We start from the raw sequence: 19,014 nt of genomic DNA, 5'->3' as shown, positions 1-19,014 counted from the left end.
CGCCCACACCTCGCCATCTACTGGCACAAATTCGCGGTCATAATTTTTTGCCGACAGTTTAAATCGTCAACTCAATACTCAATGTATACACTTACTGAATTAATCAAAAAAACAGTTAAAAACACCTATATACTTAAATCTTGAGAAAAAAAAAAAATTAAGCGTGTTATATTATTTTCATTTTATATACATCAGACATAATTGAAATTGTTCTCCGAGGATCAAACCTGAACTATTATGGGGTGAATAACTAATAAATATGGTCATTGGAGAGTATATTTCTCGTGCTGCTATTTAATATGTTTCAATAAATTAAAAAAAAAATTAATTTAATTAAACAACATTAATTACAGCCTTGGAGTAAAAAAGTAGTTGGAGTTGTCCAGTGTATAGACGCGCGTGTTTATATGGACCATAAACTCTCGCCTGTCGCGTGACCGGCGCGACTACTCCAACTACTTATACTTTTACTTTATTTGAAAGGTGTACTTATTTATGCAACATGCACACTTTTAAGTGCGCAGGACTAAGGGTGCGTATACATGGGAGTCCCGAAGTCCCGAGACTGACAGACTAAAGCTCGAGAAATCACGTTGGCGGTATAATTTTGATTGGTCTCTCGTAAACGTCTTACAAGTTAAAGTACTACTTTGTATTATTAATTGAAAAAAATTATATTGTTTGACTGCGAATCGAACTAGAACGATGCACCTCACATCTTCTAACCTAAAAAACATTATTTTAGTTTTATTGAAAAAAAATGCTAATACTCATGACAAGATTGCACTAAAAAATAGAATTAAAAAATTGCTTTTAATACATCGCGTTTTGTTAAATCACGAAAAAGAGTCTAAGGTAAAGCGAGTGTGGGTTTCTGAAGTGTACAAAGAAGTGAACAGAATAACTCAAGGAGCAAGCAACAATTTAATAATAACTTTAAGACTGCATGATAAAGAAGGTTTTCTTAATTTTTTCCGAATGACGCCAAAAGTATTTGATAATCTTTTATCTATAGTAGGCCCTAAGATATCAAAAAAAATTGTTGTTCGGAATCCAATATCTGCTACAATCCGTTTACAATTGACTTTGCGATATCTTGCAACGGGTGATAACTTAAAGACTTTGTCTTTGATGTTCAGAGTTCATCCAAGTACATCGTCTAAAATTGTAGAAGAAACTTGCCGAGAACTGTGGAATACTTTGAAACCCATTGTTTTTGTAAGTAATTTTACCCAAAATGTGTGGAGAAAAATTGCAACAGGATTCGAGGCAGAGTGGAACTTTCCCAACTGCTTAGGCTGCGTAGACAGTAAATTGATTACAATGCAGGTAAATATATAACTTGGTGGTTAAATAAATAAAATGTATCTATCAGTACAGAAATGTATTGAAAAATAAAAATTTCATTGTGTTTTTTTAGGCTCCTCCAAATAGTTGTTCTTACTTTTATGATTACAAGGGGCATCACAGTGTTCACCTCCAAGCCTACGTAGATGCGTACAAAAAGTTTATTTTTGTTGAAATTGGAGCTGCTGGGCGTCAAAGTGATGGAGGAGTTTTTCATAATAGTAAGATAGGTAACATGATCAAAAACGCCCAATTAAATATTCCACCACCAAGATCTTTGGTTCCAGGAGGTATGAAGCTACCACATGTGTTTTTAGGAGATGAAGCTTTTGGCTTAAGCAAATTTATGTTGACTCCTTATCCCAGAAGTTCAAATTTAAGTTTGGAAAAAAAAGTGTTTAACTACCGACAGTCTAGAGCAAGACGTATAGTTGAATGTAGTTTTGGAGAGCTAACAAGTACGTGGCGACTCTTTAGAAATAGTGTTAAAATTTCATTACCAAACTTATTAGAAGCAGTAAAAGCTTGTGTTTGCTTGCAAAACTTTTTATTAATGCAGAGACCGGAACATTCTGATTATTCTGATTCATTTGGAAACATGCAAGTAAATGAAGAATATCAGAGTTTGCAAAACATTAATGAGGAATCGGGCAGTGAGAGGGCTAGACGAATTTTAGCAGTAAATATAAGAGATGAGTATGCAAATTTTTTTGTCAACGAGGGAGCAGTGCCGTTTCAGTGGAACAAAGCTTTTAATAATGATTTTTGAGGAATAGTGTACACAAACAATCATAATTATATTGTATGCAAACAACTTTTAAAAAACCATGGGCATGTATGACGAGAAATATTATTAAAAATGAATCATTAAATTATTGAAGATAGTTTTTATTTATTTATTTATGTACTACGTTTATTATTTTGCAAACACTCAATTATTTTTTAAATTCATAATAAGTATAGCATGCAATTTATGTACAGCTGTTCTTGTAAGATATTCACAATCTTTTTTGATGTTTTGTAATCACAATGGGAATCTTACACTTAGTCTTCTTACATTTAAAATATACTATATGATCCTTCTTAATACATTTATATCATTGTAACGTGACAGGTACTTAAGTATTTTTAGTATTTTTATACTTAATAATAATAGTACGTACAATCTCTATAACGCAGTCTTCTATGTATTCAATCACAATCTTCTTTGATTTTTTATAATTATCTATAATGCACACAACTTTAAGAAAAAATAAATTATGAACTTAACTCTTTTTTTTTTTCGTTTAAAAACACTAAAACTTCAATCTGCAATTGCAGCCTTGATTCTTCAGGTACCTTGCGAATAATTTCTCCGACTTGAATTAAGAAACCATCAACACCGTCTAAAGTTTTATTGTCTTTAAGACATGACAAAATTTGGGTATCGAAGTCATTAACCTCAGCCATTTGACCTGCAATGATTTTAGTAAGCCGTAAAAATACCTTTTCAAGGTATTGTTAAGATATTTTAATTATATACTAGTACGAACGTTTTCTAGACTTTTTTTTGTAAAAATCTGGAATGATTGGTTCTTCAGGACCAGCTTCTTCATTATCAGTTAAGTCAAACATCGTTGTGTTTGCTGTAGAATCCATCGATGAAATCGTACTATATTCAAGACAAATATTTTATAGACTAATATGCCTCTTATGTGTCATTATGTACATAATAGTTATTACTTACGGAACAGGATCTGTAGAATCATTCAAAAACTGCATAAGTGCATAAAACTTAAATGTTTCGGATGGGTGCTTTTTGCCCGAAGCAGCTGCTCCACTTGGCTTATATGAGAGTACTACTTTTCTTGTCTTCATATATTTACCTCTTAAGTACTCCCATCGTTTCTTAGCATGTTCCACATTTTTTGTTGAGATCATTTTGCACACTGCTAGCCAATGTATGTTTTTCTTTAAATGGGTTCTTTCCTCTGGAGGAATATTTTTGTGATCCCACAGGGGTCGTCTTTTTTGAACTGCTACAATCAATGACTCATCAAATGAGTCTTGATTATTTTGGCTGATTTTCTCACTTCCTTTGTTACTTGAATCATTATTTACAGGAGAGTTCGATAACTCGTCTATTTTATTGGTCTCAGTATCTTCAGCAGCTTTCAGATTTGACGTTAAGGCTTAAATCGTTATAAAACATATACTTCAAGAAGTAGCATAAGTAGTCCTTTAATTGTTTTAATATACTACAACTTACTTGGAAAAACTTCATTTTCATCATTTGATACCAAGACATATTCACTTGATGATAATTTCTTGAAACACTTGTGATTCCAATTATTGTTTGCAATGTTTAGAGATTCATTGCAGTATTTACAGGTGAGTGACTGAAATAAAACATTAATATTCTCAATTTACAATGAATAAGTTAAAAAACTTTTTGATGGAAAGGTTATGTTGTTATGACTTTATATTTAACATAATTTTAATTAATTTAATTGACTTAACTACATTACTGTACTTACTGTTATGATACTATTGCTCATTTTTATTCAAGATGTGTAACACAATAATTTTACTTATACTGTTATTACGCTTCAAACTTAAATTTCACAAGGAACAGCTCGTTATGTATACAAACAGGGAATGAGATCAAAGAGGCACCTTATACTTTTTACATTTTACCGCCAACGTGATTTCTCGAGCTTTAGTCTGTCAGTCTCGGGACTTCGGGACTCCCATGTATACGCACCCTTACGACGGGATTACGGATTGATTACGGATATATTACTGTATAGTATATAATCACCGGCACGCGCAAGTTAGAACAAGTTGGCGGGAAGTAGAGTGATCAGTGATGTCACATTTTGCATACTTTGCTGTAGATCAGCGGAGACCTGGGGACATTGGCAACTGGATGATTAACAACCGATGACAATCGACGTTTGGCTTGACATTAGCAATCATGTTGCCCGAACTGACAGCAGGTGCCCTTGACGTAAGTTTCATTTTCATGGTTATTATTTTTGAACTTTTGTCTTTCAAAATATCAAATTAACAGTGGTATGTTTTCATAGTTAATAATGAACGGTACGGAGGTTGAAAATCCAGTCTTTCAGATCTTGGTGAGTTTTTGATTAACGATACGATTTGCTGTTAAACTGTGAATTCTTACTGGTGAATACGTTTTTACAGGGTCACAAGAGACTCGCTAGCTCATCCACTGGAGAAAGATACAGGCTGCTTGTGTCCGATGGAGTAAAATCAAACTCCTTTACTATGCTGGCGACCCAGCTCAACAACCTTATCACTGACAATATCCTGTCCGAGCATTCAATTGTTCGCATCAACCGCTACGCACTTAGTATGGTTAACAATGGTGGTACTCAGAGGTATTGTCTTAGCTAAATTTTCTATTACACTAACCATTACGTGATCGCAGATATTAAAATTATTCCGTTGAATATCTCAATGCAATCAGTACTGAAAAATTTGTCATCTGCAGACGTGTGATGGTAATCCTGAACATTGAAGTATTGGTTCCGGGCAATGAAGTCGGAGTTGTTTTGGGTGACGTCAATTCAGAAAATGCAAAATCGGAAGAAGTAGCTAATCATGCGGCAAATAAGCCTAACGTCGTGTCACAGAAGCCTGCTGCTCCAGCTCCAGCACCAAAGCCAACTCAAAACAATAATTTAAATGATTCAATATCAAGTGGCATCAATACAACTCCCATTATTGCTTTAAGTCCTTATCAAAACAGGTACATTTTACATATATGTGTAATGCTGTCACATACATACGATGTATTCAAAAATATGGAGATTTTTTTTACTTTGAATTTATATAAATTTTAGATGGGTTATTAAGGCTCGCGTTGCCATTAAATCACCTATAAGAACCTGGTCAAACTCTCGTGGGGAAGGGAAATTGTTTAGTATGGATTTACTGGATGAAAGTGGCGAAATTAGATGTACAGCGTTTCGCGAACAGTGCGATCAATTTTATGATATGATTGAGGTAAATTTTGTGATTTAAAAATATTCGTATTTTAAAAAGTATAATGAAGAATTTTCTTTATAGATTGGAAAAGTTTACTACATCTCACGCTGTATGCTGAAGCCTGCCAATAAACAATTTAATAATTTGAAAAATGATTATGAAATGACTTTGACAAATGATTCAGAAGTTATCGTGTGTAACGAAGAAAACGAGAAAATTCCAAATTTACAGTTCAACTTCATGCCAATAAGCGTTATAGAAACAACACCGAAAGATGAGCTGCTTGGTAAATTGGTTTGACTTAAATAATATTTTTACAAAAATGTTTACTAAATACATTAATTAAAAATTTACAGATGTTTTGGGAATTGTCAAGAGTTGCAGTGACGTACAAAATTTAATTGCAAGAACAACCGGTCGTGAACTTAAAAAAAGAGATGTCAATATTGTAGATGAAAGTAATAACATGGTGAGTACAAAAAAATCTGCTTGTAGCCTTTAAAATTATAAGGCGCCTTCTAAAAAATTGATACATGAATATTTTTAAGGTGAGTGTAACCCTGTGGGGTCAGCAAGCAGTTGACTTTGATTGGTCTACAAATTCCGTTATAGCAATCAAAGGGGCAAAAATTGGTGAGTATCAAGGGGGTAAAAACTTATCTTTGGTAGCTTCATCCATGCTACAAGTCGATCCAGACATACCTCAAGCTCATAAGTAAGTATTTGGCATTGCTCGCTGCTTATGTACTGATTTATAAATTACTACATTTACCCTTGTGTAGATTACGCGGATGGTTTAGGACTGTGGGCGCTAACACAGAATCTAGGTCGTTATCCACGACAAATGCTTCAAGCGGTATGAACGTACAATGGGTAACATTTCAAGAAGCTGATGAGAATAAATTCGGTCATCAGGACCACCCGAGTTATTTCATTTGCAAGGCAACGGTCAATCTCATCAGAGCCGAAAATGTATTGTACAAGGCATGCCCTTCAGAAGGCTGTAAAAAGAAGGTTGTTGATCAAAGCAATGGAATGTACAAGTGTGAAAAGTGCCAAAGGGAGTTTCCTAACTTTATTTATCGCTTAGTGGCCACCGTAAGGGAACAAAATTTTTTTTATAATCTTTATTTTTTTACATCTATATTTATCAATGTCGTCGTTTTACAGGCGAATTTGGTGGACTGGACAGGCAATCAGTGGGCTACTGCATTCAACGAAGATGCAGAAATTTTAATGAAAGCTTCTGCACAAGAGTTAGGAGAGTTAAATGAAAAACATAAAGATACATTTTTGGAAAAAATTGGAGCGGCTGCATTCAAATCATACATCTTTAAATTACGTTATAGGATGGAAAATTTTAATGTAAGTGTACTACTGTTGTATGATGTATTTTTTCAACACTACTTAAAATAAAAGAGTTAATCACGTATGTATGCTTGAACTTTTTCTAGGATGAAAACAAGTTGAAAGCAACGATCGTTAATATCCAACCAATAAATTATAAGGAGTACACTGAACATCTACTGAATAAAATTCAAGAGTTGGCGGATATAAAAAAATAAAGTTATAATCGTTACAGTGTAAGTTAAATTTTTTTTTTATGTACTAATTATAGTTAAGCATCTCATTTCTAGTTTCGTTACGTGTAATTCGACAAGAAAATATTATTTTTGTTTAATCACAAGTTGGTTAAAACAAACTGTTATGAATAATTTTGTTTAAAAATTTTTAATTTGTGACTGTCGTTAACTTCCAAAATTACTGTGATTAAAGTTCAGTAAGATAGAATGTGTTCTTTCTGCTTTGCATGCAGATGAAACTTTTTACTTAACAATGACACATACTTTGCCTCTTGTACACTATTGACATTGGCTACTAAATTTGATCATTTAAGAAATAAAAACTGCCAATTTACTGTATATCTCTTTACAGTTTATTAAAACTTGTAAAAATATGTAAAACGAAGAATAAATATATTTTTTATTTGTAATAAAAATAGTTATTTTCTGAAGTTTGAAGCCGTACATTTTCATTATCCTGAAAAAAATGTTAACTAATTACAATCAACTGTCACGTCTCTAAATTATTCAACTAAAAAACCATGTTCAAAAAATGAGATTTTTTTTACTGATTGCCGCTTATGTAGGTATTTGGTACTGCTCCCCCAGTTCTCTCAGTGAGACTCTCTCACCCTCCTCATAGGCCAAGTGTGTTCGGGAATGTTGCTCGGAGTAAGTAGTTATTTCCCGCGATCGGATACTGAATCTTGAAGATTTATTGTAGTGTAATTATTATTAACCTTCCATTATCCTTTTTTACATTATTCCAACACTTTTTTTCATACTGCATAACATCATTGAAGGTCAGGAACAAATAATTAACAAATTGTGGTGATCTCAACTCCATTAAAAATTTGCGTTTTTGGGACTTTGGGGGAGGAGCGGAGAGGACTGCTCTCGGGCAATCCATAAAATACAAACACCCGAACACACGCACTTAAGCACTTGCAAACTCCGTGCTCCTGGGGCTGGGAGAGAGAGAGTCGCTAGAGCGAACCTTTTTTTGGTACTTGAATGAACTATATACATCAAAGTTTCACATCAATCCGACAGTCGTGCGCTACACGCTCGTGCTACTACAACCCGATGCACAATTGCACGTTCGCGTGAATTGTTCCCGATGGTCTCGGTCTCGGCTAAGTACTGCGTGTACGTTGTGTCGCCTGACGGTGTTATCATGCATGCCTAGGGAGTCCCTTTTTTGTTTACAATTTCCTTTTTTTACGCAATTGCACAAAGTGTCGGTGTGTGGTGTATGTCCACTGCACACAATTGGCGCATCATCTGCATTGGCTGCTAAAGAGGGAAGTTACATTGAAATTTCGGAGCTATTATTGGGGTGTACGGACGGCGACGACAATCGTCTTTAAACACGCATAAAAGAAGAACTTGACTCGCTCTTGACGCTTAAATGGTAAGTAAAGATATTTTTTTTTTTTTTTTTGTGTTCCACGCCAAGTACGCGTCTTAAAAAAAATACAACTGCATACGCTTTACGCGGACTGTGGGGTCATGAGGTGCCGATGAAAAATTTCGGAGCAAATAGGCAGGGATAATAGCACGTGCGTGTCATTTTGGAGCAGCGCGTTCAGCTGCCGCCGAGATTTCGGAGCAGTGACCGATGCTAGGAGATGATGAGGTTTCAAGGACACCGCGCCGAGATACACACATAACCTTCCACTTGCGATAAAAGCGTGTGTGTGCTCTTTACCTCCGGGCCCTTGTGTTTTTCATCCCTATTTCCCCCCCCCCCCCTATTCTTTAATTACCCCAGGTTTTTTTTTTTTTTTTTCAATTTTTTTAATTTTTTGTTTTTTTACCAAATTTGTTTGTATGTCTCATTAAAAAAAATCGATTGATCAATTGATCAGCAAAAAACACGCATTAGGTGTGTTGAATCACACTTGTAAGAGCCTGCAGGTTTGCACAATTATCACGAGTATAAGTAGGGAATCGTAAGAGGGTTGTAATTAGTCTTGCGGTGATCGGCAAAATCATTGTAAAAGTAGCGCGTTTGCTACGAAAGTAAGTAAGCAGTAGAGTAGACGAGATCTGAAAGAAAAAAAATTTCCTCGTGCTCCTTCAGGATAACGCATTAGTCTCCATGCCTTGTATATATGCGTGTGTGTGTGTGTGTGTGATGGCCCTGGCGCGACGCTATACAAGGGGGCGAGTGAGAGGGAGACCTTTCGGAGCAGCAGCAGCCATTTTATGCTTGAATTTTCGTGTGGTGCGCGCGATTTCGCGAAGAGAGAAAGCGAGATAGGTTGTGTGCCGGTTTGCGCCGCGCGGAGAGTATCGACTGCCTCCACCTCCACCCACAAGCGTATATGTATATGCTCTCTCGCGTTTCGCGCGCGTCTTGCCAGCATCTAACTTGTACGTACAGATATACCGAAACGTGCGAGGTGTATTAAACCGAAACGGTTCGACTCCGACAAAATGCATGGCGGCTTAATTCTCATAAGGGTTATTGGGACCTTGAGACCTGCGGATGCACTTACCTACACTACATTGTACTCTCCGGCTCCGGCTGCAGGTTGCACCAACATCTATACATATATATAGGCATAATAGTGGTGCGCTTCGCGAGAATCGGCAACGCTTGTATATATGTGTCCACAACAGCTATAGCACGACCGATCATATGGACCATTGACTTTCTCACGCTGCACAAATTCCAACATCAAATTATATTCTTACGTTTGTTTTTCAAGATAATCGCGTCGCTTTTTGTATATATATATATATATTAAGTATAGGTGTATATTTATTTTATCCGAACGAATCGCCAAAAAGGTCTGCGTCAACGAGAAATCGTAATAATCATAGAGTAATATACTTATGTTTGTGATGATTCTTGAATATGATTCAAATGATAACCATCGGTACAGCTGACCGGATGGAAAGTGAAAAATTTGAGAAACGGAGGAGCGAGGGAGCGAAAAAAAAAAAAAAAAAAAACACGGAGCTTCGATTTTGCAATTTACGGGGGGGTGCCATGCAGGCAGGCTAAATCGCACACGCGCTGCTCCCCCAATAACCATACCACCCATCGGAGTCTACTCTCTCTCTCTCTCACGTGCACCCTCGCCTCTCCCCTTTTCCCAGTGTAATGCTTGCTTGCCTTGGTCTTTTCGGTCAACCCTCCGTCATACAAGCCCCTCGCGACTTTCAGCGTCTTCCTCCCCCGCGTCAGTCCCGTATATCCATACGCACGTACATTTCGGACTCACCCCATCGTATGTGTATACGCCGGCCAAGCGCACCACCACCGCCACCGCCCACCCCTTGCCGCGCGCGGACATATATATACAGCCGAATGCGAAATTTTCCCTCAACCCCTCGCGTACTGCGTGTACACACAACCTTGTACATATATATATATTTATACTAGTCGCCCTCTATCCCCATGGTGTAAGTATACTTAAACGCAGGACGAGCAGAAAAAAAAAGGAAAATTTTCGCTCTCTGTTGACATTTATTGTGCAAACTACACTCGTATGTGCATGGAGTGAGCGCATGAAATTTTTTTTCTACGGCAATATTGGAGCCGTTGTCACCATTGTTTTGAATTTCTGAAATATTTATTTGAACAAAAAAAAACTGGATTGGAATATAAAACAAAAAAAAAAAAAAGATCAAATTCTCAAGAGTTGGTACCATACATAAGTATATACGTATATGTACACCCACACTCGAATGCTGATGCTGCAGAGAACAACTGTATATAGTATTAGCGGTCATTTCGCCGTATACAAAGGGAAAAAAAAGGGAGAGAGAAAGAGTCCCTCCGCCGTAAAGGCTATATACCCCCAAAGCGTGTGTGTGTAATCTTGTATGTGTTTTGGCATAAGTGCGCGAGGTTGGCTCGCAACAAAGAATAAGCGAAAAAAAAAAAAAAAAAAAAAAAGGATGAGCGCGCAGTGCAAGGAAAAAGAGATACGAAACGTTTCCTTCGGGTATCTCTCGATGATATCGAAAATAACCGTATAATTAATTTAATCAGGTAGTATTCGGACAAAGCTCGTGAAAAATAGCAGATGCAAATAAGTTGAGATTTTTAAAAAACGCCAAAAAGTAGATTCGCTACGATGGACGACGAGGCGCAAATATATATATATATGTGTATACTATATAGAGGCGCGCGCGGGGGTGCCATCGCTGTGCTCTCTCATCTCCCTCCTCCCCCTATAATTATATATTCGCGTCGTCCTAGCCAACTCTGGTGTGTGTGTGCATATACACTGCTACTATACGCGACGACGACGGAGTTTTTTGTTGTTTTCCTTCAAAGGGCCATCTCGTTTTTCGGCCCATCTATTATATTATACTCTTCGACCTTAATTCAACTTCATTGTGATTGAATTCAATATCGAATAGTATATGTTAGTTTTGACGTGCCGTCACTAAGAATTGTCAAAATTGTAATATACCGATTTTCCCTATTTCCAACAAAAGTGGAGGGTTCGCAAGGTTAAGTGAGAACGGCTAAATATATAGATATACCGTCATCACGAATCGTTTGTTTGCATGCATAATATAATACTTATGTGGTTGCGCAGCGCTTAATGCGTATTTTTTTCATCCGTATGTTTCAGGTAGCCGATTGACAGCTTGCAATGAATTTTTCACCGTTCGGGGGCCACTTTCCCGGTACCATACCGAGCATCCACCAGTTCACGGCCGAGGGCTCGGGAGGCGCCAGCGCGCGTTACGCCAATCACTTCCCGAACCAGCCTCCCATCGGCATTCCCGTGGTCGGCAAGTACCGGCCCGAGGCCAACAGCGCCCAGAGCCAGTCGCAAATCATGATGAACAACAAAGCCCCCTACTCCAACAGCAACGTTCACCATTACTCCAACGTGCCCTACTCACAGGCGCAAACGGTCCAGCAGGGACCCTCCAACTCGCCCGGCATGTCGGAGAAGCGCTCTTATCACCAGGTACAATATACCTAGTGCACGTATAATTATAATACGTACGTGCTCGTTTGATGGTCGAAATAACATTTTTTAACGTAATTTGCACGTATAGGGCGCGGACGCGATAAACCAACAGCAGCAGGACGTGTGCAACCTCCTGCAGGACGGTGGCAAGGATAAAAATAGTAAGGACAAGCATAAGCAGGCTGCCGAAGAGCAGCAGCAGCAGCAGCAGCAGCAGCAACAACAACAACAGCAGAGAAACAACGGTGAAGTGACGACGAACGGCAACAGCCAGCAGGATTACATGCATCAGCATCACCAGCAGCACGCGCACACCCAGACCCCGGCCTCGATGCCGGCCGCGTGGCAGTCCCTCGCCACGCCCGGCTCGACGGTCGCCGACTATCTCAGTCACTTGCCTGCCAGTACACTGCCTCTGAGTCTTCATAATTTCCTCAAGTACTCGGCTGAAAGTATAAAAAAGGAATCGGAGATGGCTCAGCAGCAGCAACAACAGCAACAACAGCAACAAACGACGTCCGTTGCCGCCGCTACTACGACCACTCCCAACATCATGCTGTCGCCTAACGGCAAGAAGAAAAAGAAGAAGAAGGCCCCCAAAGAGAAGAAACCGCGACCCAAGCCAGGTAAATGTCAGGCAGATTAAATAAACGTGCACGAGAATCCATCAGCTCGTCGATTTTCATTTCGTTGTGAAATTTATTCAGGTGAAATTAGACTGACTACGGCGTTAGATGGCTCGACCCTTTATTGCTGCCCCGAGTGCCACATGGCGTATCCAGAGCGCGAAATGCTCGAGCAGCATCTACTCGGCCATACGCTGGAAAGGCGCTTCGTCTGCGATATTTGCGGTGCCGGACTCAAACGGTATCTATTTATTCACGAACATTACATATGACTCTTAAATTTTTCACACTATATTTAATCAAAGACAAACTCAATCATTTTGGCACTATCAGTCATCACGATATTTAACCAATAAGATTTGTTGAATACTACAAATTTAGATGTTTAACGATCAATTATTGATGTTTGATTTATATTTTATTATCTATTAACGTCCCTCAAACTTTGAGAAATCAATAAACTAAATATTGCCCAATTTGTTTACATTTAATAAAGCAAGGACCACCTCAGTCGTCATCGCGCAAGCCATAGTGCAGAGCGACCATACGTCTGTACCATCTGTCTAAAGGCATTTAAAAGTAAGAAATTTTTTTTTTAATACCCGTAACTATCATTAATAAACATTAATCTTATTTCCAGGAAAAGAACAGTTATCACTCCACGCCATTATACATTCGGGTGAGAAACGTCACGTGTGCACCGAGTGTGGCAAAGGCTTCTATCGAAAGGATCATTTAAGGTAAGACACACAGCTATATGATTATTACAATAAGCTTACGTATTTGTTAAAAAATTAAAAGTATAATTTTTTTCTAAAAATACTGCGACAAATCACAAAGAATTAATTGTCATGAATGTATTGATTTTTGCATATTTATACGTAACGGTAAAAAATCTAGTTGTCAAAAAAATATTTAAATAGCTTTATTTTCGTTGTAGAAAGCACACCAGGAGCCACATTGCAAGGCGAGTCAAGGCTGAGCTCAGTCAGAATACCGGTAAGATCTCCATATTTCTCAATCTCGTAATCTTTTTCCAAAATTAATATTTGTCTTTCTTTTTCAACTTTGCTGATAGGAAATAACCAGAATCAACAGCAAAACAGTGTAACGAGCAGCTTGCAGTCTGGTAATAGCGGCAACACGAGCTCCGTCCTGCAATCAGGCCACCCGAGCGGTCTCCTGTCCTGAGCCCAGCCTTCCGGGAACTTTCAGGTTCCCCATCCAGCCAATCTGCTACACTCGACGGCCAACGGTAGCGCCAACTCCTCAACTCCCAGCAACAGTAGCACCAACTCGATTCACCACACATTGGCAGCGGCCGCAGCACATCAGCATCACGCTCAGCAGCTAGCTGCAGCAGTTGCTGCCGCAAGCTCGAACGCTAGCGGCTATCAAGCGGCCGCAGCAGTGGCCCACGAGCTCGGCACTTTTCTCGGAGCCCACGTCAAGGACTTCTGAGAACGGCTGCCAGCCGCCTCCAAGAGGTAATGGGCCAGGCACGACAACTCGTAAACCATTCAAAGACAACGCACAGAGCTGTCGTTAGTTCCAAACTGTGCCTGTGCTGCTTGGGGGAAAGGCGTGAGTATTCTTACATGATTAAAAAGGCGTTCAACTTTTATAAGACTTATTGCACTTTGTTAGACCTTACCATGACATTTCGATTTCTCGTCTCGATCGTTGGGTTTTTTCTTTGGGTACTTTGCGGAATATATGATAAACTCAGTCAAACGTATATATTATACTGCGAACGCAAAGTATAGTAGATAAAAGGATCGCGAGTTTTTCACTAGTATTTACGTACGTCCGATGCCTTAAGTCATAGTTATTTACTCAACTAAATTGATTTCATCTCCAATGAAGAAAACTGATATCTAACAGAAAACTACAACTGTAGAGTGAACCTGCTGAAGCATATATATGTAACAAAAAAAAAAAAAAAAAAAAAAAAAGATATTAAAAATCTCCCTTGGTACTTGGGGATGAAAACCCAGCGTGAGGAAATGTTATTGAGTACTTTGAAGAAGAATAAAAGATACATAGTTAAAAAAAATAAAAAAAGTATTTTTATGATAGCTCGTCGAAAAACCGAAAATTTAATTTGTACAGAAGAGAATAAATAGACAGAAAAGTGATGTACTAGTGCAAAGAAAATTAAAATGCGTTTACTCTGTTTTTTCGTTTTCGATTATTTTTCATTTAGTACTTCGTTGTTACGCTAGAGTTCATACGTTTAAATACTCTAGTTTTTACGTTTTTTTTTTTTTTTTTTTTTTTTTACACATATGCACGTTTGTATAAATAAGCGTGTCTCGTTATACTGATGGCACGTTTTGATCTCAGATGTCCGATACAGAGTTTATTCAAATCGTGTGTTCTTCATTGCTTCAAAAGAACTTTTTTCTCCTTTATTTAGAAATTGAATTTCAGAAGGTATATAGAAAGTGGTTAATCGTTCCTTAAAAAATTTAATAAATTTCATAGACAAGTAGTTCCATTTTAATGCAATGAAGGAATACAAGTATGTACATATACACAAACATCCGTCGAGATGGGAAAATAGCGGGAGCAAAAAGGGCAAGAGTTAAATTTATTCGTGCTCAAGTAAGGCCTTAGCACAGTACTAAAAATAAAATGAGAAATGGCAATATTCTAAAGAAAATCTTCAATGTATGCTTGAATTTTTTTATAAATATGCAAAGAAAGAGGTTAACGACAGTATTTTGTAGTTTACGCTAGAGCTTGAAGAGAAAAAAAAATCATTTTAATTATACTTTCATTACGTATTGTCGCTTTCATGTACCGCACTATACATATTTCCCAAGTAAGTTGCAACTTTCGTGGAAAAGTTGATTTTTCTTTTTTGTTTTACATTGTATTTGCTTATTGTTTTTATATTTGTATTTGTTTTTTTCATAATACTATAGTTTCGTTGAGAGTCGCCTTCATTTTTTTTAAGTTTCCTAGATTTTAAGTGAATCATTACAAAATTTAGATCTCGAAATTTATTTTCAAAGCAGCTCTGCTATGGTTCTACCATAAAGCTAATGAAATTATAATTACTTATTGTACTCGCATAAAAAGATCTGTTAATCGTGCCATTTTTTTTTTTAACATGCCATCATTTCTTGCCGTATTCATGTGTTTCGTATATCTACTTTTTAAATATTGTTTAATGTGGAATATATGGTTCAATTATTTTAACTAACTGTTATTGGGAGCGATATTAAATGTGACAGATTGTATTCGTCAATAATAAAAATGAGTCACACTTTTTTCATTAAGTATTTATGAGAACAAAAGTTATAAATTTAGTTAGTTTTTATGTTTTTTAAGGGTCAAGAGTTCAGATTACAAAATGGAATCGTTGCGGGAGTTTGGCTAATTAATGTAACTAATACTTACTGTGGCATTACTTTTATTTACTAATACAGTATATGTACCTCCATACGCTTTACTTTGTATAATCCTAATTTTTTTTTGTATGTTACGTCGTTATACCTTCTATTCTAGTCGGTCGGCAACTCAAGGCAACCAGCCTATCAATAAACTATATCAATTTTTCCACGTGGTAATACATTACAAAAATAATATTGGCTAATTGCATGTGACGATTCCATTCTAAAAGGATATTTTATGATTTTTTTTTTTTTTTTTTTTTTTAAGTTTGCACGTTAGAAAGAAAATGATTTCATCCAACGCCTGCATATACGTGAATTAGTTATAAATTAATATTCATGTATTATTGCAATTACGTGCAATTTATAAATGAAATTTTATCCAATATGAAAAGTTGCATGTAAAGACTAAGTGCTAAGTGAAATAAAACAGTACGCTATAAGAGTAACTAAGTATACATAGTATATAGGTATAAATAAATATCTGAAGGCATAAAAACCACGGTCTGCCGTATTGAAAAGAAATACTCCACAGCCACTTGTGACCATATAAAAATGGTATGAAATAAAAATTATAAACATGGTAGATGATACTTCTAGAATATAAGTTTGTATACAAGAAGACAAAAATTAAGTTGAATAGGTTGAGTAATGCGTGCGAGGATTGTATGAGGAATTTATACATCTCTTGAGACATAAAATGCTAGATTGTGTGTGTGTGTGTGTGTGTGTGTATTTACGAATTTTCGAGAAACAAAATAGCATAAGAAAAACAATTAAAGAAGATACTAAAAAATTTTTAACGCGAAAAAATGGTTTTTCGAGAGAAAAATTATCATTTGCGTGATCGTTATTTTTTCATCAATGAGAAAACAAAATTAACCGATACATTAGCGCGGGGGATAGGTTTTAATCTTCAGGTGTCACTTTGGTATCTTTTATAAACGTTAAACTAACGAATAGCTTTATAACTTGTGAAAAAAATATTTCGAAAGATATATTGGTGTACACTTCAAAAATGAGTAAAATTGTTTGGTTTAATATTGTAAAAAGTACACCAAATTGTTTTACTAGACGAGCGACTATATACGAAAATGTGATTAATATTTGTTCTTCCTTTTTGCTGTAGTTAATTTAAATTCATTCTTTTTTTTTTTTTTTAATAAACAACATTTTGACAAATTTTTTTTGCTAATTTTTTTATAGCTATACTATATGCTTTACATGATAAGAATTTTCTATCAGTGTACTATATTTTAATATAGATGCGAAAAATTTATATGAATTTCGATGCTGCTGTAGCCTTCTATTTTATAAAATTGATAAGTCTGCAAACAAAGATAAGTGAAATACAATTTTTCTAGACCTTTATATAGATTTGTAAATGGTAGTTAAATACTACAACTGATGAGTTTCAAGTCCAAGCGTATAAAAAATGTTTTCAACGTGCATAGCGCTTAAGCAAGCCAATTTAAAAGGAAAAAGCTTTTTCAAAAGCAATTGACAAACAGGATTCGATAGTTTTCGTGTTATATTTTTAAAAACAAAAATAATTAAAAACTAGACACTTTCACGGAACAACGTTTTTCTGTATGCGTTTTGCATCATGTAGATATCAAAAAATAAAAAAAATCAAAGCTTTTCCAAAGAGCTTTCATGTATTCAATACAGTAAACAATTTTGTACGTTTGAACGAGCGATTGTGAAAATTTAATGTATGCAAATTATTAACGAAACGTGATTAAGACGAGCGGCGATAGGCATATTTTTCTACGCAGTGTCCAAGCTTTTTAATGAGGCGATAAAATTAAAATAAAAACTAATATGAACAAATACTTATAGAAAGAAATTAAAAATGAATGGATGCGAATTGCACTCGATTTTTTATCTGTACTTGTAAATTTTATGGATATAATTTTTATTTTTATTTTTTTTTATTTTGTCAACTGCAATATCTATTTTTCAAGACCAAAGTAAATTTCGTATTTAAAAAACTTTTTTTTTCACGCAACTCTTGTGAATGTATGGTTACATTACATTTTTCTTTAATGTAAATTAGCGATTTTCTATAATTATTTGATTGTGCGAAACAACACGATAGAATTCACGCCAATCTGTAAATTTGCAGTCAATTCTTTGTAAACTTACATTTTCATTTTTTACTTAAGAATAAAAAATTTTTCGAGCTACACTTAGCAATATCTGTATTTTATTTACGGGTAAAATCAATAGAGTCATCGACAATAAAAATAAAACACAACGTGCGCTTTTAAATTTTGGAACTGAAAGCTCACTTGAAAAGAAAAAAAAAAAAAAAAAAAAAAAAATCGCACTAAGTTGTGTCAAATTTGATACTTAAGTCCGAGTGAAAAATTTTTAAACAACTTGCAAACACATTTCGTTTTTACACAACTCTTGAGTATACACACTTTTTCTACCTCGGGCGTTTTTTTGTTTTTGTTGTTTCGTTAAACTTTGAACGTTTGGTGCGCCCTCGGTAGGAAAGGCAAAGTTCGCACCTGGTGAACGGCCAAATAAGGCAAGCACAAGAGATCCCGTGGACCCGGTGCTATTGCCCTGGTAAACGTGTATGTGCCATCAGGTGCGAAATCGAGTATTGAGCATCAAATGAACGAAATAAAAGTAAACTGATTTATATGAAAGTGTGAAAAGTAGTTATGTGGAAAAGGGTATAAAAGATGAAAAACGCGGAGGTATACAAATTCCTTGAAATAGTACAAAGCATTATTAACTCATTTTCAATAGATTAGCGCGTAAATAACGTTACAAAAAGGAAAGGAAAAATAAAAAAAAAATATACCATAGAACGAGCAATAGTTTTGAAACGCAAAACGCCTTTGGAGTTTGCAAATAAATGACTTCCTAATACCTTTAATAGAAAGGAAAAAATAAAAATATGTATATTATGACGTTATATGCGTTGTAGAAAAATCGATTGTACAAAAATACATACTTTTTTGACAGTGTTCAGCGTCATGTTGGATTAACTTTTTTTTTTTTTTTTTTTTTTTTTTTCAAGCGAAATTTCTTACTCTTTTGAGTGATAAACATTATATATCTACGAAAGATAAATTATTTGTGCAATTGTAAATACTTTGTCGCAACTTAAACGTTA

At 36.0% G+C, this 19,014-nt stretch overlaps 2 protein-coding genes across 3 annotated transcripts; both read left to right on the top strand.

Moving 5' to 3' along the window:
• The first annotated feature begins 4,158 nt into the window (after window positions 1-4,158).
• Window positions 4,159-7,303, top strand: LOC106640024 (replication protein A 70 kDa DNA-binding subunit-like). 2 transcript variants are annotated; one of them, XM_014353886.3, is made up of 11 exons: window positions 4,159-4,336; window positions 4,416-4,463; window positions 4,534-4,730; window positions 4,844-5,101; window positions 5,196-5,358; window positions 5,422-5,626; window positions 5,697-5,809; window positions 5,889-6,055; window positions 6,123-6,438; window positions 6,511-6,705; window positions 6,795-7,303. In XM_014353886.3, exons 1-11 carry the CDS (start codon window positions 4,304-4,306, stop codon window positions 6,903-6,905), a joined length of 1,806 nt encoding a protein of 601 aa, XP_014209372.2. In that variant the 5' UTR covers window positions 4,159-4,303; the 3' UTR covers window positions 6,906-7,303. The 2 variants fall into 2 exon arrangements, with proteins under 2 accessions (XP_014209372.2, XP_089444742.1); XM_089588616.1 differs by having other exon boundaries at window positions 4,820-5,101.
• Window positions 7,304-7,967: 664 nt separating this feature from the next.
• Window positions 7,968-14,624, top strand: LOC106640052 (uncharacterized). Its single transcript, XM_014353923.2, has 8 exons — window positions 7,968-8,316; window positions 11,504-11,848; window positions 11,940-12,477; window positions 12,559-12,718; window positions 12,974-13,056; window positions 13,118-13,217; window positions 13,418-13,476; window positions 13,556-14,624. Exons 2-8 carry the CDS (start codon window positions 11,525-11,527, stop codon window positions 13,666-13,668), a joined length of 1,377 nt encoding a protein of 458 aa, XP_014209409.1. The 5' UTR covers window positions 7,968-8,316; window positions 11,504-11,524; the 3' UTR covers window positions 13,669-14,624.
• Window positions 14,625-19,014: the final 4,390 nt, after the last annotated feature.

The sequence above is a fragment of the Copidosoma floridanum genome, unplaced genomic scaffold, assembly GCF_036245765.1.
Source record: "Copidosoma floridanum isolate Cflo_tuat_1 unplaced genomic scaffold, Cflo_Japanese_pri ptg000007l, whole genome shotgun sequence".
NCBI classification, from domain to species: Eukaryota; Metazoa; Arthropoda; class Insecta; order Hymenoptera; family Encyrtidae; genus Copidosoma; species Copidosoma floridanum.
This window is presented reverse-complemented; position numbering and strand designations above follow the sequence as displayed.